The 27,781-nt window shown below is 34.2% G+C and overlaps 1 protein-coding gene across 7 annotated transcripts; it reads left to right on the forward strand.

Moving 5' to 3' along the window:
- Positions 1 to 976: 976 nt before the first annotated feature.
- LOC114310832 (long chain base biosynthesis protein 1) lies at positions 977 to 26,962 on the forward strand. Of its 7 annotated transcripts, none has more exons than XR_014364431.1 (16): positions 1,342 to 1,362; positions 5,350 to 5,459; positions 5,501 to 5,557; positions 11,895 to 11,953; positions 13,913 to 14,035; positions 14,134 to 14,228; positions 18,134 to 18,225; positions 19,397 to 19,490; positions 19,575 to 19,647; positions 19,746 to 19,878; positions 20,743 to 20,917; positions 23,728 to 23,868; positions 23,955 to 24,050; positions 24,220 to 24,640; positions 25,567 to 25,694; positions 26,412 to 26,962. XR_014364431.1 is itself a non-coding variant. In XM_082920574.1 (16 exons), exons 1-16 carry the CDS (start codon positions 1,357 to 1,359, stop codon positions 26,586 to 26,588), a joined length of 1,701 nt encoding a protein of 566 aa, XP_082776700.1. In that variant the 5' UTR covers positions 1,342 to 1,356; the 3' UTR covers positions 26,589 to 26,962. The 7 variants fall into 7 exon arrangements, 6 of the variants coding, with proteins under 6 accessions (XP_082776704.1, XP_082776701.1, XP_082776703.1 ...); XM_082920574.1 differs by having other exon boundaries at positions 24,220 to 24,361; XM_082920576.1 differs by lacking the exon at positions 11,895 to 11,953 and having other exon boundaries at positions 5,350 to 5,467; positions 24,220 to 24,361.
- The last annotated feature ends 819 nt before the right edge of the window (positions 26,963 to 27,781 follow it).

A 27,781-nucleotide genomic window follows, 5' to 3' on the forward strand; every position in this document is an offset into this window, starting at 1 on the left:
CATAGAGTTATCCGATTCGCCCAAACCGCCTTACCCGATCCAACCCGCACGCGTATGGGCAGTTTCGCAAATATATTAGGGTCGGGTGTGGTTTGAATTTTGATAGATTTTTGGGTTGCGGATGGGTTGCGGTTTAAACCGCACCCGCCCAACCTGCCCGCATTAACTTCTTCTTCTTTTTTTTTTTTTTTTTTTAATGCCAGTTTCCCTAGTAATTTTATTGCCGACCCTTTTCTTTATGCTCAGGTACATTTCATTTTCATTTTTTTTTCTTTCTCTTCCTTTTCTTTAATTTATTCATTTGTTATTTCGTTCCAATCGGTGTAGATGTATTCATAATTTACATATATTATATATGTGTATTTGATTTCTATGAATTGAAGATTGCATGTAATTAAAGTTAGTGTTTATCTTCAATGGGAAATAAAACAGTACCATTAATAAGGAGCTGGTGGTGATGTTAAATTTTTTTTTTTTTTTTTGAATAATAAGTTTTGATCTTACTGTGTTAGGAATTGATTTTGTTGTGTTTTAATTTTATAAGTTTTAATTCATTAATTAATATGTTGGAGAATTTTAGCAAAATTGGAAGAAAATTACTCAAAATAAATATTTACAAAATGACAAAAAAAACTCAAAAATTAATTTTTAAAGAAAAAAATCCAGATCGCAAACCGCCCGCAACCGCCTGCACATCCGCAAACCCTATCTGCACAAACCACAAACCGCACTGCGGGTGGTTACGGTTTGACTTTTTCCCAAACCGCATAAATACAGACAGGTCAAAACCAAAACGCAAACTGCACAAATCCGATCCACGAGCACCCCTAATGTATGTATATGTATATATGGATTGGGTTTGATATATACATATATATATATATATATATATGTATATATGTACATATATCAATAAAAATGGGTTTGATATGTATGTATGTATATGTATATGTATATACACATGATCAAGAAAAATGGATTTGAATTTGGGAAGTAAACTGGGTTTGATATTATATATATATATATGTATACATTTTCTACACATGAAAATAGTTTTCTCAATTTGTGATTCTCTAATTCACAAATTCGTCTGGTTTCTATCTATAACTATATATATATATATATATTGTGCTATGAAAATAGGTTTGGGTAGTCAAAGATTTATCTTTTACCAATACAAGATGCTTTACCATTCCTATAATATACAATATGCTTCAGAGAGAGAAATAGTGAGCTTTGCAAAACTATGACCTATATCATCTGAGGGTTTGGATTTGATTTGGCCTCATAGTAGTGGTGGCCAAGGATGGATGATGATGGATTAAGGATAGATCATGGTGTGGGTGCATCAGTTCTATGACGGTACATCAATTCTTCTCTTCTGTTCTTTTCTCTGTTTTGGATTTTTTTTAATCAATAGATTTCAGCCGCTATTTTGGGTATCAAAAACTTGTGAATTTGATTATTAAGGTTTGTTGATTGTTAGCCCCTCGTCATTGTTGTTCTCTTTCTTCTCTCACTCTAATACTGTGAACAATATATATATATATAGTCCCGCTGCATACCCCCAGTGGGGGTCGTGCCCCCAGTGACGTGGCGCGCCCTCACTGGCTGAAAACTCAAAAAAAAAAAAAAAAAAACAGTTTTTTTTTTGGGCCAATTCCGGAGTGACACCTCACTGGGGGTCGACCCCCAGTGGGGGTAGGAAGCATTTTTGATATATATATATCATATATATTGGTTTAGTTTAAATGAAAAGATATAGATAAAAATATAACAGTCAATTTACTTAACCCAAGTTACACATGTGCTTTGGTCTAGAAATCATATAGGAATTGTGTGATTATTTTTAAATGTCACAATGATAAATCGCATCCAATCTAAATCACAAAAGATAAAGTAAAGTTTATTCAAAATTTAAATTTGAATTTATATACGGTGCCCAATCTAAAATTGGATTTATGACATAGAGTTCATTTTGTATTTTTGGGAGACTTATTTATAAGTCTTTTTTCAGACACTTATGCTAGGTTAAGTCCTGTGTAATTTCTTATAGAGTCTCAAGTCCTATTTAGATAGGAATATATTCCACAAGATCCTACATAAACGTAACGTGACATGACACTTATATAAACGTAACGTAACGTAGCACCTACATAAACGTAACGTAACGTATCACGTTGATACGTTACGTTTCGCAAACTTATTAAGTTTTTAGTTTTTTAAATTGAATGTGAAAATGTTGCTGGTTTATGTTGATGTCACGTTACGTTTCATATAAATATGATTTATGGCAACATTCAATTTCCTAGGAAGTTGAATGTTACAATAAATCATAGGTGTCACGTTACGTTTATGTAGATATGTCGCGTTACATTTATGTAGGTATCACGTTATGTTTATGTAGATATGTCACGTTACGTTTATGTAGGTGTCACGTTACGTTACGTTACGTTTATGTAGATATGATCTATGATCTATGATAACATTTAATTTCTTATATAGGAAATTGAATGTTACCATAAATCATAGGTGTCATGTTACGTTTATGTAGTTGTTACGTTACGTTTACGTATAAGCGTCACGTTACGTTTATATAGGTGCCACGTTACGTTACGTTTATATAGATATGATCTATAATAACATTCAATTTCCTATATATGATTTTACTATTATTTATGATATTAACAACTAATATTGAGGGTAAATGTGTCAAAAAATTTTGTCACAGAATTTATGAAAACATAAATTTTTTAGTAAGACCATATATAGGCGCTGTTTAGAAAGTGGCAAATGAGATATAGGCCAAAAAGCCCACTTTTCATTCTTTTTTATTAAAAAAAAATATATATAGGATCACTGCCGTGACAGTGTAGGCACAGCCTACACTGTGAAAGTGACAAGTTGTTACATCACGTGAGAAATTACGGTTTTACCCCTTCTCATCAATTTAAAAAAATATAATTTTAAGGACAAATTTGTCATTTTAACTTCAAACATCATTTTAACACATTTTTCAATACAACAATTCAAATAAAATTCATTTCATTTTTCCAAACACAAAAATTAAAATAACCTACTAAAATAGTCAAAAAACCAAATCACCTACCAAAATAACCACTTCCAAACGAGACCACAGTATAACTCCTAACAGTACGTATAAATAATTGAGGCTTTTCCCAATATAAGCCTTTTTTTCCATTGTATTTCCAAAACTAAGTCAACTTCTGACGGAATTCCAAAACTAAGCTAAAACGTCATTACTATTCGCGCTTTTACTGTTAGGAGGCCAAAAGTTGATGAATAGTGAAATCGCTATTTGAAATCGCGATTTTAATTAAGAAAACGCTGTTCCAAATCGCACTTTTAACATAAAAAAAATTTCTGAAGAAAACGCTATTTAAAATAGTGCTTTTACTGTGCATATAATAATATATATATTTTTTTTTTTTTAAAAACGCCATTTGAAATGGCGTTTCTACTACCAACCAAAGCCAACCCACACAATGACACACACACACCAATGGCCACACCCACAACACTCAAGCATTGAAATAATATAATTTTTATATATAATAATAATTTATAATAATTAATTATATAATTTTTATAATTTTCGTAAATATAAATCATTTTTAGGTTATGAATGGTTTGATTTATAATACGTATGTATGTAAGGATAAAAATTTTATAATCAAAAATAATTTTTATAATTTTTATAATCAAAAACAATTTATAATACGTATGTATTATAAAAAATTTTATAATAATTTATAATACGTATGTATTATTTGAATCTTTACATTTTTTATTTAAAATTTTTCACAGTAAACCCATCTTCACATTTTATAATACGTATGTATTATTCAAAAATAATTTATAAAAATTTATAATTAATACGTATGTAAATAATTTAATACGTATCTTCACATTTACATTTACAGTAAACCCATCTTCACATTTACATATATATGGTTTAAGGGTAAATTTTTTGATAAATGACTTAAATGATAAATCAAACCATCCATAACCTAAATTTTTTTACCCTTACATACGTATGGTTTAAATAATTTATAAAAATTATTGTCATACGTATGTAAAAATCGATTATAAAAATTGTAAAAATTATTCAAAAATTATTACAGTAAATCCATCTTCACATTTAGATTATTTATAATTTTAAAAATTGCAAAATATAATTTTCGTAAATATAAATCATTTTTTTACCCTTTATTTATAAAATAAAGGGTAAAAAAATTGTAAAAATTGTAAAAAGTAAAAAAATTTTAAAAACTATAAAAATTATATAATTGATTATTATAAATTATTATTATATATAAAAAAATTTATAATCAATTTTTGCAATTTTTATAATCGATTTTTACATACGTATGGCAATAATTTTTATAAATTATTTAAACCATACGTATGTAAGGGTAAAAAATTTTAGGTTATGAATGGTTTGATTTATCATTTAAGTCATTTATAAAAAAATTTACCCTTAAACCATACGTATGTAAATGTGAAGATGGGTTTACTGTAAATGTAAATGTGAAGATACGTATTAAATTATTTACATACGCATTAATTATAAATTTTTATAAATTATTTTTGAATAATACATACGTATTATAAAATGTGAAGATCGGTTTACTGTAAAAAATTTTAAATAAAAATGTAAAGATTTAAATAATACATACGTATTATAAATTATTTTTGATAATTTATAAATTATTTTTGATTATAAAAATTATAAAAATTATTTTTGATTATAAAAATTTTTATCCTTACATACGTATTATAAATCAAACCATTCATAACCTAAAAATGATTTATATTTACAAAAATTATAAAAATTATATAATTAATTATTATAAATTATTATTATATATAAAAATTATATTATTTCAATGCTTGAATGTTGTGGGTGTGGCCATTGGTGTGTGTGTCATTGTGTGGGTTGGCTTTGGTTGGTAGTAGAAACGCCATTTCAAATGGCGTTTTTTTTAAAAAAAAAAAAAAAAATTATTATATGCACAGTAAAAGCGCTATTTTAAATAGCGTTTTCTTCAGAAATTTTTTTTATGTTAAAAGCGCGATTTGGAACAGCATTTTCTTAATTAAAATCGCGATTTCAAATAGCGATTTCACTATTCATCAACTTTTGGCTTCCTAACAGTAAAAGTACGAATAGTAATAACGTTTTAGCTTAGTTTTAGAGTCCCATCAGAAGTTGACCTAGTTTTGAAAATACAATGAAAAAAAGGCTTATATTGGGAAAAACCTCCAAATAATTTTCCCTGGTTTGTTCCTTTTTCTTATAGCTTACTATTAAATCATTTCTTAAAGTTACCAAACTCGTTCTGGTCGGACGTTGAGATTCAGTCGGGGAAGTCTCCATCTCTCGGGCCGGCGGCCGACGCCGACGCAGTCCAAAGAAACGAGCCTACAGCTCTCTCTCTCTCTCTCTCTCTCAGTTCGGCGACACAGGGTCTCTCTGTCTCTCAGTCCGGCGACACAGGGTCTCTCTGTCTCTCAGTCCACCGATCAGCTCACAGTACCCATTCTCCTCCTCCTCCTCCTCTTCCCCTCTATTTTCTTTTATTATTTTTGTTTTAATCAAAAGATTCAGATTTCGAAAACCCATCTTCTTTTTCTTTTCTTTTTTTATGTAATTTAATTAATTTAACATGATTGGTTAGATTTAGGTTTTAGACTTATAGATTATAGTTATACAATCAATTTACTAATTCTGAACTCTTTTGATTTTTGAGCAATGGATATATTTCTTTTTAAAAAAACATATGGTGGTCATGATTGCTGTGACAGATTTGACAAAGCCAAATCTTTTGCCAAATTGGCACACCATTGGAGGGCATTGGTATTTGTGAGGATATAACTAAAAATGGCTTTGGCTCAAGGATGATTTGGCATACCAATGAAGTTGTTCTATCCTAAATAAAATCTCATTAATATAGTCAAAGAGTGTTTTTGTCTTCTGGGTTGGGTGGCTGGTGTTCTAGGGAGTGTTTTGTTTTTGTTGTTGTGCTCTGTTTAAGTCAGGGGAAACAGGGGACCAACTTCTTTTGCATTAGGGGGCTCTCTTGCTACTTGTATTAAAGCCCATTGCCCATTGCCCATTGCATTGATGCTAGTTTGTGTGTTCGTGCTGTGTAAGCTTTTTGAAAGAAAAAAAAATTCTGGTATATATATTAATACCAAGGAGGCATGGACATACAAGATCCAGATACGATACGATATGGAGACTATCCGACAAAATCAAAAAATATAGGATTTGGGTATGGCTAGGATATGTTGGAAAAAAATTATAATTTTTGGTATTATGAGTACAATCCGTTGTTTATATACAAGTGTCAGCCTCTATCCTCTAACTAATTCTCTAGCAATAGCCAACTCTAATTCAGTTACTAACTGAATCAGTTATAGCTATGTTACAGCACCACTGTATGGTGATGAATGCTGGTGCAGCTGTGCTCGACTCATCAGCTGCTGATGCTGAGATTTAAGCTGAAGCTGTTGCTGCTGATGTAGAGGATTTATATTTTCATCATATTTAAGCTCAAAGAATAGTGAGAAACGATTATTTAGGAATTAGTATTTGTTTAATAGCCTGAAGTCAATATACTTTTCGTCTCTTTTTTCTTTTTCTTTCTTTTTTCCCAATGGGTCTTATAAAAAATTCCGTTCAATATCAAGTCTAAACTGTTTATATTGCCGTTGTGCTTTTTTTCATTTGCACTTAAAAGTGTTACATGTGAAGGCACTGTATACAAGTTTACTTGCCTATTTAATTGTTGAAATATGATTTTAGTATCACTATATATATTTTATCTGTTCTTACTTTCTACAAAGTAAGGATATGAATATGAGATATATGTGTTGGGGAATCAAGAAGCCCACAAGCGCACAAACAATACTGGCCTAATCCATCGGGGAGAAATCTCTAGAGTCCATATACCTAACACCAAGCCCAACATACATTGTTTGGAACTCATACCTACTTGGAATCTTAAGCCTATAAATGGAGAGCCCATCCTATGTATATTAAGACCCACTCCTTTTATTCTTTATTCGATATGGGACTCTAGCTTCACACATGCTCAAACAATCTCTTCCTCATGTGTGAGCCAAACATCAAGCCTTGCCTTGCTCCCCCTCGAGTTTGATTTATCATCTGCAGGTTCATCATAGGTCATACACACTTCCCCTTAATCATGATCTATATAACTCTCCAGCATGGAGTCCAACTTGGGTCACCCGCACACACTCCATCATTAGCCACCATACTTCATTGAGAGCCTTGTCGCGGTATAACCTTGCCACATGCACCAAGAATTTTCCTTGCTCCACTAAGAGTCACCATGGATTTTTCTTGCTCTATTGAGAGTCTTCATGCAAGCCCGAGCCCGAGCCCAATATCAATCCTCCAGGAAAGTCCGCCAATAGATTGTTTGCCATTGGCTTTAATACCAGCTGCTTGGGAATTGGGCAGCTCACAAACGCACAACAATACTGGTCAAATTCGTAAGGGAGAACCTCTAGAGTCCATATACCTAACACCAAGACCCAACATACATTTTTTGGAACTCATACCCACTTAACAGCTTAAGCGTGTAATTGGAGAGCCCATCCAATGTGTATTAAGACCCACTCCTTTTATTCTTTATTTGATGCGGAACTCTACCTTCACACATGCTCCAACAATATGCAAGACACATTAAGGATGCACTAATTCAATAAATTATGAAAAGTAAGGTACTAATTTAATCTTGCTAATTTCTTCTCCTAGAAATAAGCAAGTGTTGGAAGATTATTTATGTCTTTATCATAACAGTTACACTCTAATACAATGCAAGAATTATTATGATCTCAATTTCATAATGGTTCGGATATGTGACTTAATATATGAAAAGTATCTGATACTTCTTGAAATTAAAAAAATTAAAAATTAAAAAATTAATATCAAGTATATGATACGTTTAGAAAGTATTAGATACATATCTGTGAGTATCTGATATGGGTACAATACGAATATGACGCCCTTCGGGAAGTATTTGTACTTCATAGATTAATACTTGTATTTTCATATAAAGGTTTTTAGGCATATATGTAAGAATTTATGTATTATTGATTGATTTATGTTATATTTATTACAATGATTCATGATTCCTATATATAGAAGAGGGTGAGTGTGTAGTAGGTAAGGAGTAGGTGAAGTGGAGGTGGTAGTGGTGTAGTGGGTTAGGTTTAGTGGAGTAGGTGAGGTGGTAGTGGTGTAGTGGGTTAGGTTTAGTGGAGTAGGTGAGGTGGTAGTGGTGGTAGGTGATGGTAAATTCTAACAGCCCCCCGCAAACTCAAGGAGGATAGAAACTAACCAACTTGAGTTTGAAGAGAGGAACAAAACAAGAAAATACATAAAAATAAAAAAGGATAGGAGACACTGTATGGTCGTGTCAGACCATTGGTGAAGACACTGAATGGCGGTGTCAGACCGATGTAGAAGACAGTTTATGGGGTCATGTCGGACCGTTGTAGAAGACAGTTTATGGGGTCATGTCGGACCGTTGTAGCAGACAATGTTGTGACAATTGTTGTGACAGTTTACGGAGTCTTGCTGGACCCTTGTAGAAACTAACTGGAATCAATGTCGGGACAGTTTACAAAGTCTTGTCGGACCCATGAAGGAGCTAACCGGAATCAATGTCGGGACAGTTTACAGAGTCTTGTCGGACCCTTGTAGAAACTAACCGGAATCTATGTCGGGACAGTTTACAGAGTCTTGTCGGACCCTTGTAGAAACTAACCGGAATCTATGTCGGGACAGTTTACAGAGTCTTGTCGGACCCATAAAGGAGTCGCACCCTCAAAAGGTGTACCCAATCTGTCAAAAGGCGTGCCATCAAAAGGCGTGCCCAATCCATAAAAAGGCGTGCCATCAAAAGGTGAGCCATCAAAAGGCGAGCCCAAGTCATAAAAAGATGTGCCGGACATGATGGCGAGGCACGTGAGTGCCTTGGTTGGCGTGCCCGTTTGTCGTCTGGCGGCAAGTGGCGCGCGATACGCGTGGCTGCCTCGACTATTTAACCAAGGTTGATGCTGAGGCTGAGGCAGACAAAAAACTTTTGAAAATCCTCTGAAAAAAACTCTTCCTTTGCTGAGAGAGAAACTTTGTAATACTCTGTAACCAACCCGTCTCTGAAACACTCAGCAACATGGCCTCTTCTTCCCGGCCAGCTACCCAGAACAAGGCCTCCTCTTCCCGTGGTCTGCTCACGCTCTTTCCAGAACTGAACGAGTCCACAAGAGAAATAACTGGTGCGGTGGCCAGTGAACCTCAACCAAACACCACTGGGTTTGCTCCGTTGAACTTTCCGATGCAGTCGGTGGAGCAAAAAATGGCAGTGCAAACGGATGTGGAGGCTAATCAGTATACTTTGAAGGCATGTGTGGAGTCCATGACGGCGGTCACAAACTTGTCGCACCGGCTGCAGAGTAGGACAAATGAGGTGCAGCAGTTAAACGCCCAGCTGGCTCTGCTTCAACGCATGTATAAGGATGCGCGAGCAGAGATAAGCGTGCTAAGGGCAGAAAACAAGGAGCTGAAGCGGAAGGCCACCGTGATGTTCCGATTTGGAGGACCGCCATATGCTGCAGTGGAGGAGCAGGGGGTAGTGATCATGCCCAGTGGAGTGGGAAGCACGGAGGCAGCACCGTCAAGGGCCGCCCAGGACGGAGGCAAAAAGAAAAGACCGGCGGCAGAATAGAGAAGAAGTGAGGTCGATGTATGGCCGCTGCAGAAAAGAAAACAAAGCTGTTGTTGTTGTTGTTTTTTTTTTTTTTTTTTTTTTTTGGTGTAAAATTATGATCGGGGTTGATCCCGGAGATGAATAAAATATGGGTGTTGTGCAAATTTGTAAATTGATTGAGTTTTTTTTTTGTTTTTTTTTTCTGTTTTTTTTTTTTTTTTTTTTTTTTGTTTTTAAGAAAAAAAAAAAAAGAGATATATATATATATATATATAAAAATGGAGAACAATATGATGGCTGAGAGCAGCAATGAAGGTTTAGAATAAAAAATAAAGTTTGATTAAAAAATAAAGTGGGAGGTGGATGGGTGTGATTAAACAAAGAAAAGTGAATTGGGTTTTAAAAAGAAAAAGGAGGAAGAGATAAAAAAATAATAATAAATAAATAAATAAACAAAAGTAATGGTAAAAAGTTGTTGCTGGCTCTCTGTCTCTCAGCATCACGTGGGTGGTGTAAAGAGAGTGGTTGTAAAGGTCTATAGAGAGAGAAACCGATTCAGATCTGGGCTGGGTTTTGAAGATGAAAACAGAGACCATTGTTGAGTTCCAATCCACTCACAAAGAGGGAAATAACGATTTGTGGGGTTCATTTCTAAACCGAAATGAAACTCAGTCTCAACCCTAAGCGCTCTTGGAGAAAAAACCCAAAATCCAGCGCCGAACTTGAACCTGCTCCTCCGTACCATCTGTGCCTGGAACAGTTCTTCCCTACAAGCAACATCACCAGCAGACTGCTTGATGCCTTTTTTTTTTTTTTTTTTTTTTTTTTTTGGCGACTTTAACTTTGCCGCAACTTGGTCGTCAGACAACGGTAAGTAGTAGATACGTGGGATCGCTTTGGGCTGCCTAAAGAGATCATCCAGAGTGACGATTGGAGGATCAACTTTCTCGGGCAGCGGAGGTGGGGGTGGAAGTTGAAGTCGTTCCCTTGTCGGAGAAGAGTTAGACAGAGGTGGCGGAGGTGGAAGAGGAACAAGAAGAAGAGGAGGATGGTGTGAATGAACACATTTCAGCTTCATCAAAGGGCCTGTGGTGGTTGAATAGCATTGAGAGAGGGAGGTTTGAATTGGTTGAGACCCGGCGGGCGGTCAAGGCAAGGTTGCCGCCCGCCGGAAGGCAAAGAACACCAAGATCTTTAACCTTGCTCTGATACCATGTAAGAATTTATGTATTATTGATTGATTTATGTTATATTTATTACAATGATTCATGATTCCTATATATATAAGAGGGTGAGTGTGTAGTAGGTAAGGAGTAGGTGAAGTGGAGGTGGTAGTGGTGTAGTGGGTTAGGTTTAGTGGAGTAGGTGAGGTGGTAGTGGTGTAGTGGGTTAGGTTTAGTGGAGTAGGTGAGGTGGTAGTGGTGGTAGGTGATGGTAAATTCTAACAATATATATTAATACTTATATTTTTATTTATATATAATTTTCAATATATTTATGACGTAACTATGACGTCACGGTTTGATACTGGTTAACCCAGCAATTGAACTAATGACTCGTGACTTGGTTTATTTTTCAGTTGCTGAACGGTCCCAATTTTAGAATAACAATAGTATAGTTTAAAAAAAATTAATATCAAGTATATGATATGATACACTTAGGAAGTATCATCTATGAATCCATGAGTATACGAGAAGTATCGGTATCTGTTACGGGTACAATACAAATATGACTCATTTCTAGAAGTATTCGTACTTCATAGATCAATACTTATATTTTTATTAATATATAATTTTCAATATATTTAGGACGTAACTATGATGTCACGATTCGATCCCAATTAACCAAAGAATTGAACTATTGACTCGTCACCTTTTTCAATTTCAGTTTGTTGAACGGCCCCAGTTTTAGAATAACAATAGTATAGTATATGGGTTGATGTCTAATGGATTTCAAAAGCAAGGGATTTAGAAACCCAGCCGCACACATTAAACCAAATGGAGTGCAAATCTCTTAATTGAAACTTCTGCTCAATTGTAGCTCACAATCTAGTATCAAATTGAAAACTAGTGCACAAAACCCTCCTCTCTCTCTTTGCTCTCTCATCTCCGTGGCTGTTTCGCTCAGGTCTCTCGACTACAAACTACAAAGTCTCAAATTCAGAGCACAAAACCGACCCAATAGCGGTATGCAACTCCTCTCTTCTTCTTCTACTCCCTTTGTATTTATCTTCATATTATTCCTTTTACCTATACTCATATTATGCATATATGTGTGTGTACGTATACATTTATATATTTGGATTGAGGGAAATCAATGTGTTAGAGGGTCTATTCAAAAGTGATGGTTTGTTGATTTCGATGGGTCCCAGGATAGAGCTACTACTTGTGATTTGCATGCAGTAATGAAATATTAGGTGAGGAGTTAGATACATTATACAAAAAACCATTTAAGATGCCAAATGTTAGCATGCTACAGTGTCCCAAATGCTATGATTTGGCTTTTTTTACTCTAATATGTCAAATTTTGGGCCAATCACCATTCCCTTGTTCTAATTACCATTATTTCATTCACTGTTCTTTAAAGTATCACTATTTCATCTACCTACCATTATTTCAACTATTATTCTTTGATTTCGAATTGCCACATCTTCATCAGTTAGGAGTGAATAATTTTCCATTCTTTATTTTTCTTTGGTGAGAATCTATCATATTTTTTATGTGAATGAAAATGGGAGAAGGGATAAACCATGTTTGTAATTTGCCAAACAATAATGTCAGATGCAACAAAATTAGAACAAAAAAAAGTGTACAGAAAATACATTGTGGTTAAGATTTGTTTTAGTGTGACCTACATCACACTCAAAGATGGATTTCAGCCACATCATATATTTTTTTATGCAATTTCTATATTCTAATACTGTACAGTACACTAAAATTATTGATTTGTCAAACTATGTTTAAAAGCTAGCTATTGGTCTACGTGGCAAGGTATGTAAATTGTCAAAACACATGCCAAGTATAGCTATAGCCATGGTTTTAGCATTCTCAAATTTTGGCCATTGATATAGCCTTGTGTTGGAGAGTAGCTATATGAGGGACCTACAATGTTTTAGCATCAGCAACTGCTTTAGCATTTCCATGGAGTTGCTAGAGTCTTGTACATTGGTAGCAACTCCAATGGAGCTACTAAAGTAGCTACTATACCTATAATTTGGTAAATCCAATTTTTTCCACCTCTAATGCAGTGCTAAAGTTATTGCCAATGCTATATCTTGTGCCAAATTTGGCACAAGGTTTAGCATTTGTTAGACTTTGCCACATCGGCATCCAACACCCAAAATCAAGAATTGAAAATGCCTACATTCTCGCATTGTTGGGAAGTTCACTGCTTGAGAAACACAACTAGTGGCATAAATTTAAACACCATACAAACTAACTTTGCTGATTTTCCACCCAAAAAACAGATTTTGTTTTTTCCTTGTATACATGAAATAAAAATGATACCTTAGAAGAACACATTCAGACCCACAAATTAACCTTAGTAAAACTGTCTAAATTGGACCATATTGATGATAACTACTACTAGATTCCAGATCAGCAAGTAAACCATCAAATTGTTAATGGAATCAGCCTAATTGAAGTCTTCTTGAACATACCACCAAGCTAAAACTTCATTAAAAAATAAAAAATAAAAATTTATGCATTTGACAACAGAAATCTCATGCATTCCATGAACTATTTCACAAGACTAAAACTTGCATCTTCTGTCATATCGACCAGCATTTGATCAATGATCACCATTTCACTCATGATATTCAAGCCCAGATTGGTATTGGGTTTCTCCACAAGTATTTTGTTGAAATGTATTCACAAATAGAACATAAAATATATAACAAATGACAACCTATAAGGTGAATTTGGTTTGTGGGTGTGTTTAATCTTGTTTTTAAATCATTTTTGTGCTAATTATTTTTTATTTTGTTTACTTTTTTGAAACGAAAGCTTGTCAATTGGGTCATTTATTTATTTATTTATTCACAAGTTGAATTACATTAAACCAAAAGAAATTTTTCATAAAAAACATTTCATTTCAACTCAATTCCGTTTGTCTTTGTTTAATTGAAGCCTTGCATGTTTTTATAGTTGAGACAATGAATACAATGTCATCAGCCGTTATGGATATAGTCAACACTACATTGGATTGGGTGACATTGGCTTTTGAGGTTCCTTTTGCTCGAGCTTTTGTTTTTGGAGTGCACATTCATGGTAGGCTGTCATATATTTAAACTGATAAATTATTTATGTCCTCTTCATTTTTGAGTGATGATTTGATCTGAAAAGTTAACATTAGTTTTTGGCTTAAGGGCATTTATTTGTGGAGGGCCTTCTTGTAGTGGTTATTCTGTTTCTACTTTCCCAAAAAAGTTACAAGCCCCCTAAACGGCCCCTTACAAAGAAGGTACTATCAATTACGTTATGTCCTGTATGAATTTGTCTTCTTGAATACATTTGTGGTATTTTTGTATTGATTATAACTATTACACAATTTCTTCTCTCTTTATTTCTGTTACATTAATATATATATATATATATATATATGTTGCATTTGAAGCTATGTATGCATTTTTTACACTTTAAGTTAAATGGGAAAGAAGGTATAAACTTGTAGTTTTGAGTTTGAATATTAAAAATTATTGAGGGCCTAGTAGAATTTATAACAACAATTTGCTACCTGCCACATACTTTAGTACTAATGGTTGTACGCAGTACCCAAGGCCCTTGCTAACAACACAGTTGGAAAAGTTGGTAGGTGGTTTGACCTCCATTTTTTGGGTGGAGGGGCCGATTCACGTGACTTGAACCTGTGTCACAAGGTTAGGGCTAGGTAGCACTTGTCATCATGCCTGGTCACAATTTCTAACCACAAAATTTAGTACTAATATTTGTTAGTTCAACTGTACATGATTGATATGCCTAGACTCTTCCCTATCCTTCACATTTCAATTGATCACACTTTTTGGGCCAGATAAATCTAGTCAAAATTCTTTTCTTAAGGTATATAGTTAATGCGTCTCTTATTCTTTTTGTGGAAGTGGAGAAGCCAAAATCAAGAGCAAAACTGACAAACAGGTGTTCGGTTTTGTCCTAAATAGTATATGCATTTGATTGCATCCCTTCATGCGCTCTATTTTTTCCATGCCATACATTTAACATCATCTTAGCCTAAATCACACTAATGGTCCACAGTTGTGGAAAGATCATAAAAAGAAAAAGAAAATAAAAACAACCACTACCACCACCAAGTAACACACTGTATATGCAGACACAAAATGTAGGACCTGTTATTTCTAACTCAGAATAGAAAGAAAAGTGTCCGTTCTCAATTTAGGTGCCTTTGGAAGGCATATGGACTGATCTTCAGCAGTTCAATGTTTATTTTCTTTCACATGCATATGTGATGATAAATTGATAATTGATTACCCATTCACATAGGGTTCTTCCAGCTTGAAAATTGCAGAACTACTTTGCCTCAGAATAGGGAATGTTAATAATGGTGGGTGAGATTGGGGAAAGATGGTTGAATTATCTTCGTAAATTATTGAAAATACATACCCAACTGAAGTTTAGGAGAACTTGTTGACTTGTAAAGGTTGTAAAATTAAGACCTAAGAAGATGTAAACATGAGTGGTTGTAAAATTAAGACCTAAGAAGCACGGACCCATGTTACCTAGAGCGTGGATCATTTTGGTAGGTGGAACAAAAACGGGGATGGGAACGTGGTATGCCACATGCCTTAAAATATGGTACGATAGGGGTAGACTTGAATATATCATACTTGAGAATTTAAGATACTTCTAAAGTAATTTTCTTTTAACTTTTGATTTTTTGTCTTTGTCAAAACTTAAGTCACCTTAGATTTTAATTCATTATATTTGATTATTTTCCTCCTAAGGTAACATTTAAGAAAATATATTGGAAAAAAAATTAGGATCGCTTCGGATTACTGAATTTGCCATTTTGGAACGGAAGTGTATCATGTTTTTGAACGTGCGTACCAATACGTAATTCGCTAGGATATTAACGTTTTCTAGTAACATAGGCACGGACACAAACATAGACATGGACACAAGACATGAGACATGGTGATTTGAAAAAAATGGAGACACAGACAAGGAGGGAACACAACAATAAATTGTATATATATTTTGTTATATAGATTAATATTACATTTATACATAATCAAAATTAACAAAAACTAATACTAATTTAATATATAAACAAAAAAACAACTCATTCTTAAACTCTCTCTTATCATTTATGTCTTATTTATGGGTGATCTATTAATTGTTTAAATTTAAGCGAAAAGTAATAATCATTCAACATTTAACATCCATCAAAAGCATTAAAGAAGAGTCGTGCCCTCTGAAAACAAATTAGAGCAATGCTAGGGACTTCAAATGAATTGTCAAATATTCTACACAATATTCACATGAGTGTGGAACCCACACTACATAAAATCCACATGGGACCCATAGTCATGTGAGTATTGTGTAGAATTTTTGGTAATTCATTTTAGGCCTCTACCATTTTTTATGAAGATCGTGGAAAAAAAAGAAACAAAAGAGCACATCTGAAATTTTACGTGAAGCACGTTTAGGGCATCAAAAATTGAAGATTTTAAATAATTTTGAGTCTTTATGTCATTATAGGAGGTTTTAGTGGTTAAGGGTATTATAGTAATTTCAATAATTGTTGGACATGGGTTGCAGGGGTCGTCCATGGGTTTTTATTTTGGGTCAAGTTATTAAATGGGACATTATTATGTCTAGAAGAGTCTTAGTGGCCAAAAGTTCAAATTTCCTATTTTGAAGTTGAAGTTGGGGTAGAATTAGAAGTCATTAAAGTTCCCTATGATTGAAGTAAAATTGGAAGTCATAGCTTTAATTGGTCTAGAATATTAGTAGTTGCCAAATGTTATGAGTTTCCAAATTTGAGTTATAGTCCTTATAGAAGTAGGAGAGTATTTGCCTATAAATATATGCGTAATCTCAATGGTTCAATAGAATAGCTGATGTTATTAGAATTTGAGATTGTGTTTGTGTGTGATTGGCCTATCTCTTGCGAGGGTGAAGCACCTCTTCTCTCTCGCTATTCTTATTCTCTTTCTTATTCTTTGTGCACATACCCAAGTTGTTATTCGCAGGTTACTATTCACAGCCCGCTAAAAATGCACTTCTCAGCCCCAAAAACCTATCCTATCACCTCCAAATCAATTCTAATCCCTTCTCCTACCTATTAGCTTTCAATTTAACCATTCAAACCGTAAATTACCCACTGTTTAGGCCGTCCAATAGCCTCTGTTCTGGAAAACAAGCAAGCTGTCCTACATCAATTTTTTAACAAATTAATTAAATAAAGAGACACACCACATGGCCTGTCACTGCTATGTCCCCATGTCCGATACCGCTACGACACTTGTTTTTGAAGTGTTAGTGCTTCATAGACTAAGACCAAATGGAGTTTCTATTAAAATTCAGAACAGTTTAGGTGATGGCAGATGGATGCCTGATGAAGGACAAAGGTCTTATTTAAGCACCAAGTATCATGCTTTTAAGCTTATGAATTGCTATTAAACTTAAGGAGTTATAAAACCTCTAAGAACCTAAGGACATAGCCTAAATAATAGAGCTAGATAAGCCAGAGGGCCCAAACAACTGTTATGGACACTCTTAGGCAATAATGCTTCATGACTGAAATTGGATCCACAACCCTTGTTTTAGGCTTCCAACACGGGTCCATCTTCCTTGGTGGGCTATGTCCACTGCAGCCTCACAATAGAGAACTTAAGTATAATTTTGTTGCTGTCGGATAGCTTAAAATATACATTTTTGTCCCATTTCCTAATAGTTTAAGCTTTCGGGTGGTACGAGTTTGTTCTCTCATTCTGTTTGTGCACTCTGTTTTGTGTGCTTGTACTTTGTGCACCCTATTTAGTGCGAGAAGCGGTCGTACATGAGGCAGAGTGTTGTGGAATTATGGTATGTGGTAAAATGTTGTGTGCAGAAGGTGTTGCAAGCTTGTTACCCAGTTTTTGTATCCCTTATTTTTTCTGTTGGTATTAAATCAATTGTTGAATTTATTTAAATAGCCTCAACATTTCTTTTATCATCAGTTTTCTTGTAGGCATAACCTTTGCATCTGGCAAATGTCCAGTTATATCCGGTCTAATTTTGCTTGTTAGTTCTCAGCTTTGGACAGTTATGAATCTTTTATGTGCCTTTCTTTCAATATACTAACTCTTGTACCATCAATTAACAATTTGGCAACCTAACATTTTTCAATTGTTTGCTTGGTATTTCTAGGAAATAGATGAGCTATGTGATGAGTGGGTTCCAGAATCTCTTATACCTCCACTTATAGAAGAGATGCGATATGAGCCTCCCGTATTGGAAAGGTGAAATTAGTTTTGGTTTGTCTTTATTTTATTATTTCTTTAATCTCTGAATTCTCTCGAACTGTTCTCGAAGTTATGCTTGTTAAACGTTCTGTTTTCTAATTTTAAGTTCATATGTAAACCAAAATTGGCTCTTGTGGACTGAGCTATGAAGCATGGACGCGGCAAAATCGGCACCGTGGCGGTGTCGAACACGGGGACACGTGTCCCTTTAATTTAATTATTTTTTTTTTGTATGGGACATGCCGGGGACACGCGTGTCTAGATCTGAACACGGCACGAGTCACGGCGAGGAGAGAGAGAGAGAGAGAGGAGAGAGAGTGTGAAGGAAGAGAGTGAAAAGACAAACCTTCGACTCCAGTCGTCGAACATCCAGTTGACTCGAACCATCGCTCTTGTCTCGCTCGCATCGAACCATCGAACCATGTCTCGCTCGCATCGTCTTCTCTTTCTCTCTCGCTCGCGTCTCTGTCTCTCTCTCTCGCTGTCTCTGTCCGCTTTCTTTCTTATCTCTTATATATATATATATATATAAGTATATATAACATTATATATACTACTTATACATATTAATAAACAAAATCCATGTATATAAAATAAATAAAATAAAAAAATTACCAAAAACACATTATTTAAAAAAGGAAATAAATAAATAAACTAATTAACGTATATTAAAATAAAAATATTTATTAAAAAAAAAAAAAATTGCCGTGTCCCCTGCCCTGTCTGTGTCCCCATTTTTTGGAAATTGCCGTGTCCGTATCCGTGTCTATGTCCGTGCTTGATAGGCACTGAGTGCACGCCCACACTTTAATGTGAATGCGTTTCTTGCTTGATATTACACTTTTTTTTTTCATGCTCTATCGAACTCTTGCATAATTTATTTGCAAGAACTATCATACATTGACTTGAGTATTTCCTGTCTTTTCCTTTTTTAGTTTTTTTTTCCCCCATTTAGGTTGGTTAGCCACTTCCATGTAGGTGTTAAATATTTTGGATATTGGCAATATCTTTACTACGTCTATGCTTTAAGATCTAATTTTTTTTAAGTCACTAAAATGCTGGGTTTTTATTAATTTTCTTATCTCAACTATTGAAATTCTTCATTATTAGCAAAGAGATTTACGATTATAGAAAATACATTCTTGCTCATGAGTTTCATGTTACACAGTGCTGCCGGGCCACATACAATAATCAACGGCAAAGAAGTTGTGAACTTTGCTTCAGCAAATTACCTTGGATTTGTAGGACATGAGAAGTTGATTGTGAGAACCTATTCCTATTTGTTATTTTCCCTTTATTATAGTAGTCTGATTTATGTATCCACTTATAGTGGTTTTGTGTAATAGGAGTCGTGTACGTCTGCACTGGAGAAATACGGTGTTGGCTCTTGTGGTCCTCGTGGATTTTATGGAACAGTTGGTATAACCTGATCTGAACTTGTAATTGTGTAGCTTAGGGCACTAACTAAATTGAAGTTGAAGTATCTTTTTGTCCTTTGCTAATGTTATTTTGCATAGATGTCCACCTTGATTGTGAAGCCAGAATCGCTAAGTTTTTGGGAACACCTGATTGCATACTATATCCTTATGGACTTTCCACCATGTTCAGTGCAATTCCTGCTTTTTGTAAGAAGGGAGATATTATTATTGCGTGAGTATTATCTTAACTCTTCAATTATTGATTTTTATGTGGTATATGGAATAAATCTTTAAAAACTACGAGGAAATTTCTACGAAGATTGTTACTTGAAGACTGCATGACAATTATTGCAACTCCTGAAGGATGTTCGGCTTTGTACAGTGGTTGTCTATATTTTATTTTAGTTAGTCTTTGTAAGTACCAATACTTTTATATGAAAAATGATGATATTTTATTGCTTTTATATATTCTCGACTAAATTTACCTGGTGTAATGTGATTGTGAAAAAAGAAAAGAGGGAAAAGGACTGCGTATTAGCTGAATGTTTTCTGTTGATGTAAATATCATCATTTGAGCCTATATCAAGCAGTAGATATTTTATATCATGAGTTTATAATAAGCCATTCTGCTATATAGTAAAGATGCTGATCAATGGTTTCTATGGTTGTGCCATATTGGATCATTCATGATCAATTGCCAATTTCCTTTCTCTTTTTGTCATTTTTGTGCTTTGAGAACCTCTATCAATTTCATTTTGGAAACATTTATGCGTATACATGGTAATATGTTGTATCATATTGGATCATTCACGATCAATTGCCAATTTGCTTTCTCTTTTTGTTGTTTTTGTGCTTTGAGAACCTCTATTAATTTCATTTTGGAAACATTTATGCATATACATGGTAATATGAGTAGTTAATGGCACATTTATTTGAGTCCCTTCAAATTGTCTTTGGTTGGGCTTTTGAAATCTGCATGTATATCAGATTAATTTTTTTCCTCTCTGTTTCTTCTTTTTTTTTTTTTTTTTTTTTTCCTTTCGATTAATTCATTATTTTTGGGGGGCTGGGGGTGTTGGGGGTGGGAATCTTTCAGGGATGAGGGTGTCCACTGGGGAATACAAAATGGCCTATATCTTTCCAGAAGTACAATAGTGTATTTCAAACACAATGACATGGAGTCTCTACAAAGTACTCTAGAGAAAGTTACTCTACAAAATAAGCGAGCTAAGAAGCTAAGGCGCTATATTGTGGTTGAAGCTGTGTACCAGGTATCTTTTAGCAATAATGCTTTAATTTTACTATGTTGATAACAAATCTTGTAGTTTTCATCAAAGTAGTGTTGAATATTTAGGTCTCTCTCTCTCTCTCTCATAATCAGCACTGAAAATTTCTTATGATTTTCCAATAATGTACAGTACATTGAAGTGTTCATCCATATTTGTGTACTGGAGAAGAAATCCAATTTTCATGCAAATGATGAGTTTGCAAATGTGTGCTGCACTGAGGAGATGATGGAAGACAACTTGAAAACTCGGGGTGATGCTGTTTAGGAAATGCTGGATGATGGGCTAATGTTATGGACAGCTTCTAGGTTTATAGCTGTAAAAAGTGAAGTTTGTAGGCTTAGAGCTTGAACAGGTAAAGACTAGATACTTAATTGACATGAAATTTGGCAAAACAACCAATTAGGATTTGTTATGTTGAAGTTAAGGTGGGAAGGCTAGAATGTCCTAAGGTTAAGGAAGCTTTTGTATAAGTTGGAAAAGTTAAAGAACAAAGGGCTGGTTGTGATTTAATGCTAAGGTTCTGTAATTGCATGGTTAAAAGGAGGAGAAGATGAATCTTTCAGTAAGCGTGTTCATGAACACCTTGCGCATCATAACTAGGCATAGAGCTTCAACAGCTATTTAGAAAGATTCTCTAAACTGCTCTATTGATATCAAAGATCATAGAAATAACCTTTGGCTGCAGACCGTGTCCTATCCCTTCTTAAACTATGACTTAGTCCTTAGAAGAAGATGATCTTTCCCCTATAAAGTAGCATAATACAAGGGAAAGATCAAATTCCACAATTTCAATTATTTTTTGATATATCTCTAGCCATGTTCAAGTGATCAAGCCTGTTGTAATCCTTCAGTGTTTCAAGGAGCATTTTCTTGCCTCTCCTATGGATGAATAGTGAGAGTAGCTCCAACTTCAGGATGTATTATGGGAGATCTCCCTCCACTTTTAATATTATCTGCCATTATTCACTTACTTCCGGTTGCCATAATATTGATTTAGTTGTGGTGCTAAACTGATGCTAGTCAACTTTTGGAAAGTCAAAAATGTTATCCGTGAAGAGAGTTATATATGGTAGACTTAGTTGATGCATAGCTTGTTGGTTTGGGGCCTAATGGTTTGAAGAGAAATTTAAGGCTTTAGAGATGGATAAAGCATAGAGCATTGGATGGGCTTGGATTGAAGGTGATAAAGTATCAGCCTTCAAAAAAGGGATGAATTACAGAGGTAAGCCCACCAAACTATCAGAAGAAATCCAAGGGCAGCTTTTTATCTCAAGCCTTCAAGTTTTTATATGACACCCTTGACCAAATAAAAGATATGGAAATACAAATAAAGCTGAAGGAAACATAAGAACTTGTAACAATGAAAACAATAGGCAACAGGATTTCTTTAAGGTGGATCCCTTGGCAGCACCCTTGTAGGTCATACACTGATGGCTTCTTCCGTTTTTTAATTTTGTTGTGCAGTGGGCCACTTAATTTTGCCTATTTTTTCTATACCCAAGAGAGAGAGAGAGAGAGCTCTTCAAATTTTCTGCCATTGCATTTTTACTTCCATCCATTCACGTACATTGTTATGTTCGACTAACTGCTCTTATTTACTCAATTTCCTTTCTTTAATTGCGTTCAAACTTACTGGAGCTCACTAGCCCAATTTTATATCATTTCCTTATGTTCAATCTTCAAGCTAATATGTAGTTTCATCAAATGAGTCGGTTAACTCTTGATGCTTACAATTTCTTAAGAAATTGTTTGTTACTTTAATCAACTTGCATTAACAGTTCTTAGGACCTGTAGCAGTTTGCTTGCTTTACTAATACCTTATTATAATGTATACCCTGCATTTCTATCTCCTGTGCCGGATTGGGAAATGTTAGAATGGATTTGGTATTACTCATTCAAGGAGTATAACATTTAATTCAAAGTAATATTTTAGTAATGGATTTCAAGAATGGATTTGAGAGTTTACATTAATGGATTTCAAATAACTAGGTGAACATAGTTATTTGAAATTCTTAGATGAATGATTTTACTTGTAGGTTGAGTGGTCCATCGAATTTAGGCAGGGTGGCTTAAGTGGAGGAGTGCGTCTGAGGTATTGTGTGATAAACGAGTACCTACTAGACTAAAAGGAAAGTTCTATAGAGCGGCTATTAGATCAACAATGTTGTATGGGATAGAATGTTGGGCAACTAAGAAACAACATGTAGATAAGATGAGTGTTGTCGAGATGGGGATGCTAAGATGGATGTGTAGCAAAACTAGAAAAGACAGAATTAGGAATGAGTATATTCGTGAATAGGTAGGAGTAGCATTAATAGAAAATAACTTGAGAGAAAATAGATTGAGATGGTTTGGTTATATACAATGGAGATCAACAGAGGCAATAGTGAATAGATGTGATACAGTGACGGTAGATAGAAGTGTTAGGGGAAAGGGCGGACCTAGATTGATGTGGCTAGTGTAGTAAATAGAGATATGAATCTCATTAATTTGACTAATCAGATGGCCGTTGATAGAGTCGAGTGGAGAAAAAGGATTCATGTAGCCAACCTCATTTGATGGGACTTAAGGCTTTTGGATTTGATTTGGTTTGGTTAATGATTCTACTTGTACAGAAATATCAACAAAATGCATCTTTCCCATCTCTATGCATCATTTACTTTAGAATTATCAATCTACATCCAATAATCAACCTTCCTACAATTTTATAAAGTTGAAAGTCAAATCCCTTATTTCAAATCCATGTATCCAAACGGAGCCTTACTGTTTTGACATATTTCTTCAATCTGCAGAATTCAGGTCAAATTGCTCCATTAGATGAGATCATCCGACTGAAGGAGAAATATCATTTCCGTGTCTTATTGGATGAGAGCAACTCTTTTGGTGTGCTTGGCAGTTCCGGAAGAGGTATCACTGAGCACTATGGGGTTCCGGTATGTTTTGAAGATATTTCAGATTTAATCAGTTCATTAATTCTCAATTTGTGGTTTTATGATGGTGTTGGTACTTGGTTGTGTAGATTGAGAAGATAGATATCATAACTGCTGCCATGGGACATGCATTGGCCACGGAAGGAGGATTCTGTGTTGGAAGCGTCAGAGTCACTGATCATCAAGTATGGAAGTACTACCACTTGAAAAAGGGAACCTTGTTTTGGAAGAATTATTAAATTTTTATAATCAGATTTCCTTTTCTATATAGTTATTTATTTACTGGTTAATATTAATGCTCATTTTTCCTAGTTTTCTATTCTTAATTGTTGATGATATGCTATGTTTTTGCAGCGTCTCAGCAGTTCTGGTTATGTCTTCTCTGCTTCCTTGCCTCCATATCTTCCGACTGCTGCTATTACTGCTATTGATGTTCTAGTGGAAAAACCTGATCTTATTACAAAACTGAACAAAAATATTGCCGTACTATGCAAAGGTTTGTTTTATATTCTTCACTCTCTTTTAGTCTACATCCAAGCGCTAGGTACTCGTTGGGGATATGGTTGAGGTGCCAACTAAGTGGTTTCCTAGTTATTTATTTTCCTCAACTTCAGACCACGTATCATGTGCCTTAGGCGCTGCCTTGTGATCATCCCAAAGTAACTGGCAAAATCTTGTAGCTCCATGGGCATCAGATGAGTCAGTATATAAGAAGCATGGAAATTTCTAAGAAGGTTACATGTTGTATCGAACACCGAACGACATGACACTCATGGTACACTTCTTGACCCTTGTTGGACACAGCTCGAAACGTGTCCCAATAGTTTTTAAAAGATTTCTTAACTCGGACACACTTTAGATACTTGGGGAGTATGTCTATCTCTTAGACACATGAAATACATTACTAGTTTGAATAAAATAACTTGGAATTCAATGATAAAAGAAAAACAATGTAAATTTATACATATTCTTTTCCTTTATAGTGTTGCATTGCATTTTGTTGTTGTCTTTGAATTAAATTTTCATATACACAGCATATAATAAATGCCTATCCTTACATATGACATAATAAATATATAAAACTACAAAAATTGTCTGTGTGGTTTTCATTTCCATGCTTCATAGGTCAGTATCACTGTCATATAGACCTATTGTTGACTGCATGGACTTCTTTGTCTGGTTGCACATGTGATGCTTAGAGGTTATGTAAGCAAACTACTTGTACCTAGAGAAAGCATAAGAAAAATGTTAGGTGTTCATGATACTAACTCTCCTTCATCCTACATCTTTGCTAGCTCTTCAAGTGTTGCTGAAGGTTTTGGTTACCAATTTAGGGCTATGCTTTCACCTTTCAATGAAACTAGAACAACAGAAGTATTGGGCATGTTTTGTTATGTTTTTGTTTTCTTTATTTTTTATTTTTTGTGTTTTTAGAAACAAAAAACAATTTCGTAACTTTTTTTTTTTTTCCCTTGTTTTGGGAAAACATTTGTGGAAATTTGAAAACTTCTTGGGGTTTCCAAAAATGTGGGTTGTTTTCAGAAATTTTTCACGAAAGTTTTCAGAAACAGTTCGCCAAATAAGTTTTACATGTTTTTCTAGAAAATGAAAATAGAAAATAAAAGACAAACACAACCGAACATGATGATTGTTTCAATCTGGTTGGTCTTAGCCATTTGTCTCTTATATGGGCAATTGCAGGATTGTCAGATATACGTGGCCTTCAGCTTGTGAGTGATGTGAAATCCCCAATTGTTTTCCTCAGACTTAAGAACTCCACAGGATCCTTAATGAGCGATTCACAATTACTTGAACAAATTGCTGAACAGGTAAGCCCGTTTGCTGATTTCTTTAGCTCATGCTTTTTGGCAAGGCAATAAATATTGGTTAATACCCAACCTAAAAACCATTGATAATGAATGATAATATGGAACGATTTGTGTGAGTTGGAAAATAGGGCATTTGACTCATTTTTGTGATATCACAATTGGAGGAAATGAGTTTTGCCAATGTGTGAGTTGGGTTATGACTAAGTTTTGAGAATGAAAGTTGCATTGAGAAACAATTTTCATTAGGGATAATTACCAGCAGGTTTTATTGACTGGACTTAAATACTCAAAAGTCTTGAGTAAATTTGTTTTTACATATTTGCCCCTCGTTTTGATAATGAGAAAATTGTGAGACTTTTTAGTTGTGTTTTGTGTTTGTGGATGTAATGATACTGAGAGTTTATCCAAAGTGATAAATAATTGGGACATTTTGACTTTTGTTTGTGAGTTTTGATTTATTTTTAGATAATGTTTGTCGGTTTGTATTGAAATATAAATGTGTGAGGTGTAAGTAGTTGAATTATATTTTTGTAAAAATATTTCTACACTGATAAATTTATCACTGGGAGTTAGAGTAGGACTTTTTGATAAATAAGTCTAGTCCACAGAACCTGCTCATAACTGTCCCATTTTATTATGCTATACAATTTATTATGTATATTGTATAGCATCATGTGCTTACACAATCTCAAACTCGCAATGCTTGTGCACTTGCAGGTATTGAAAGAAGACTTGGTTTTTGTAGTGACTTCCAAAAGATCAACACTAGATAAGTGCCGTCTACCTGTGGGAATCAGATTATTTGTCTCAGCTGCTCATTCTGAATCTGATCTGCGCAAGGCCTCTGAATCAATGAAGAGAGTTGCAGCAGCGGTTTTGGCAGCTCGTGATTGAATTGAAGAGTGCAGATCAGATCTCATTTTATTTTTCCAATAATCTTTCAGTTTGACCGCGTCAACCAAAAAACCCAAGAAGTTTTGTTTCTTGGTAGATGCTTTTATAATAACTTTTGTGCCAATCTGTTTTATAATAACTTTCAACTTATCACTAGGCATTTATTTCATCTTGGAATTGAAATATTTTTTCATATTGAGAAGTGCTAATTGATCCAATATTATATTTTGCAAAAGCAATTTAACAATAGTCTAAGGCATGATTTCTACGAGGACTAAAGATCTGGATAGAGAATGCAATGTTTCAGTTGGGGCTGTGTTTGTAGAAAATACAATAAGTTTTTCATTTTTAATATAATTATAGGATTCTCTTCAGCTGTGTTTGAATCATTACATTAAGCTTTTAATACACGTGACATTTATTTTCAATTTTCATCAATAATTTGTTAGTTATATGGATAAAAATTGATATTATCATTTCTTTTATATTAAAAATGTATATTTTCTTTTGTTTGTCTTGAGTTTTTGCACATTTTCTACGTTAGTTTGGGTTTTTCAAGCCTTAATATAATTATGTTAAAATTATAAGGTTTATTCTGTTTTCTCTAAACCTTATGAAAAGTAGTGTAACTTAACCTTGCTCTAAATATTAAATATTTATAATTTCTTGATTTGGTGAGAAATTAAACAAATACAAAATATAATAATTTCTTGTTGTCTGACTTAGACAAGAGGTATATTTTTGTATGTTTATGTCTAATTTTATTTTATGTTTTTTGAGAACCTTATGGCCATGTTTGTTTGGGCGGACTGAATCAGTATTCTCATGACTAATAGTTCTAGGATTATGAATCTGTTGGATTATGTATCCTATCTTAACTAATAGTCAAGTTTAAAATAATTAGTCCGTACTTCAATTGTTTAACCAAATATCAGATTAATAATTTTATTGGACTATTAGTCCAATCCAAAACTCATGACCACCCAAACAAACATAACCTATATGTCTAATTCATTTGTCTTTGGTATCTCCAATTCTTTTTTTTACCTTCATCCTATCAATGAATTCTTCCCATTGTTGTAGTTCATAAAGAATATACGGTAACGAAGTTCTAAATATAAATATGAATTAGTTCAAGCAATTACCTAAATTAATAATGATCCAAAGTTCTCTTGGATAGCTAGTTCATGTAA

Source organism: Camellia sinensis, chromosome 3 (assembly GCF_055761805.1).
Source record: "Camellia sinensis isolate YWXY chromosome 3, ASM5576180v1, whole genome shotgun sequence".
NCBI lineage: Eukaryota > Viridiplantae > Streptophyta > Magnoliopsida > Ericales > Theaceae > Camellia > Camellia sinensis.

What these genes read in the sequence shown, in the direction of transcription:
- LOC114310832 (XM_082920574.1), top strand. An exon ending in TAGGACATGAGAAGTTGATT is followed by an intron (nt 19,491 to 19,574) that starts GTGAGAACCTAT and finishes TTTGTGTAATAG; the next exon opens with GAGTCGTGTACGTCTGCACT. An exon ending in TGGTTGAAGCTGTGTACCAG is followed by an intron (nt 20,918 to 23,727) that starts GTATCTTTTAGC and finishes TTCAATCTGCAG; the next exon opens with AATTCAGGTCAAATTGCTCC.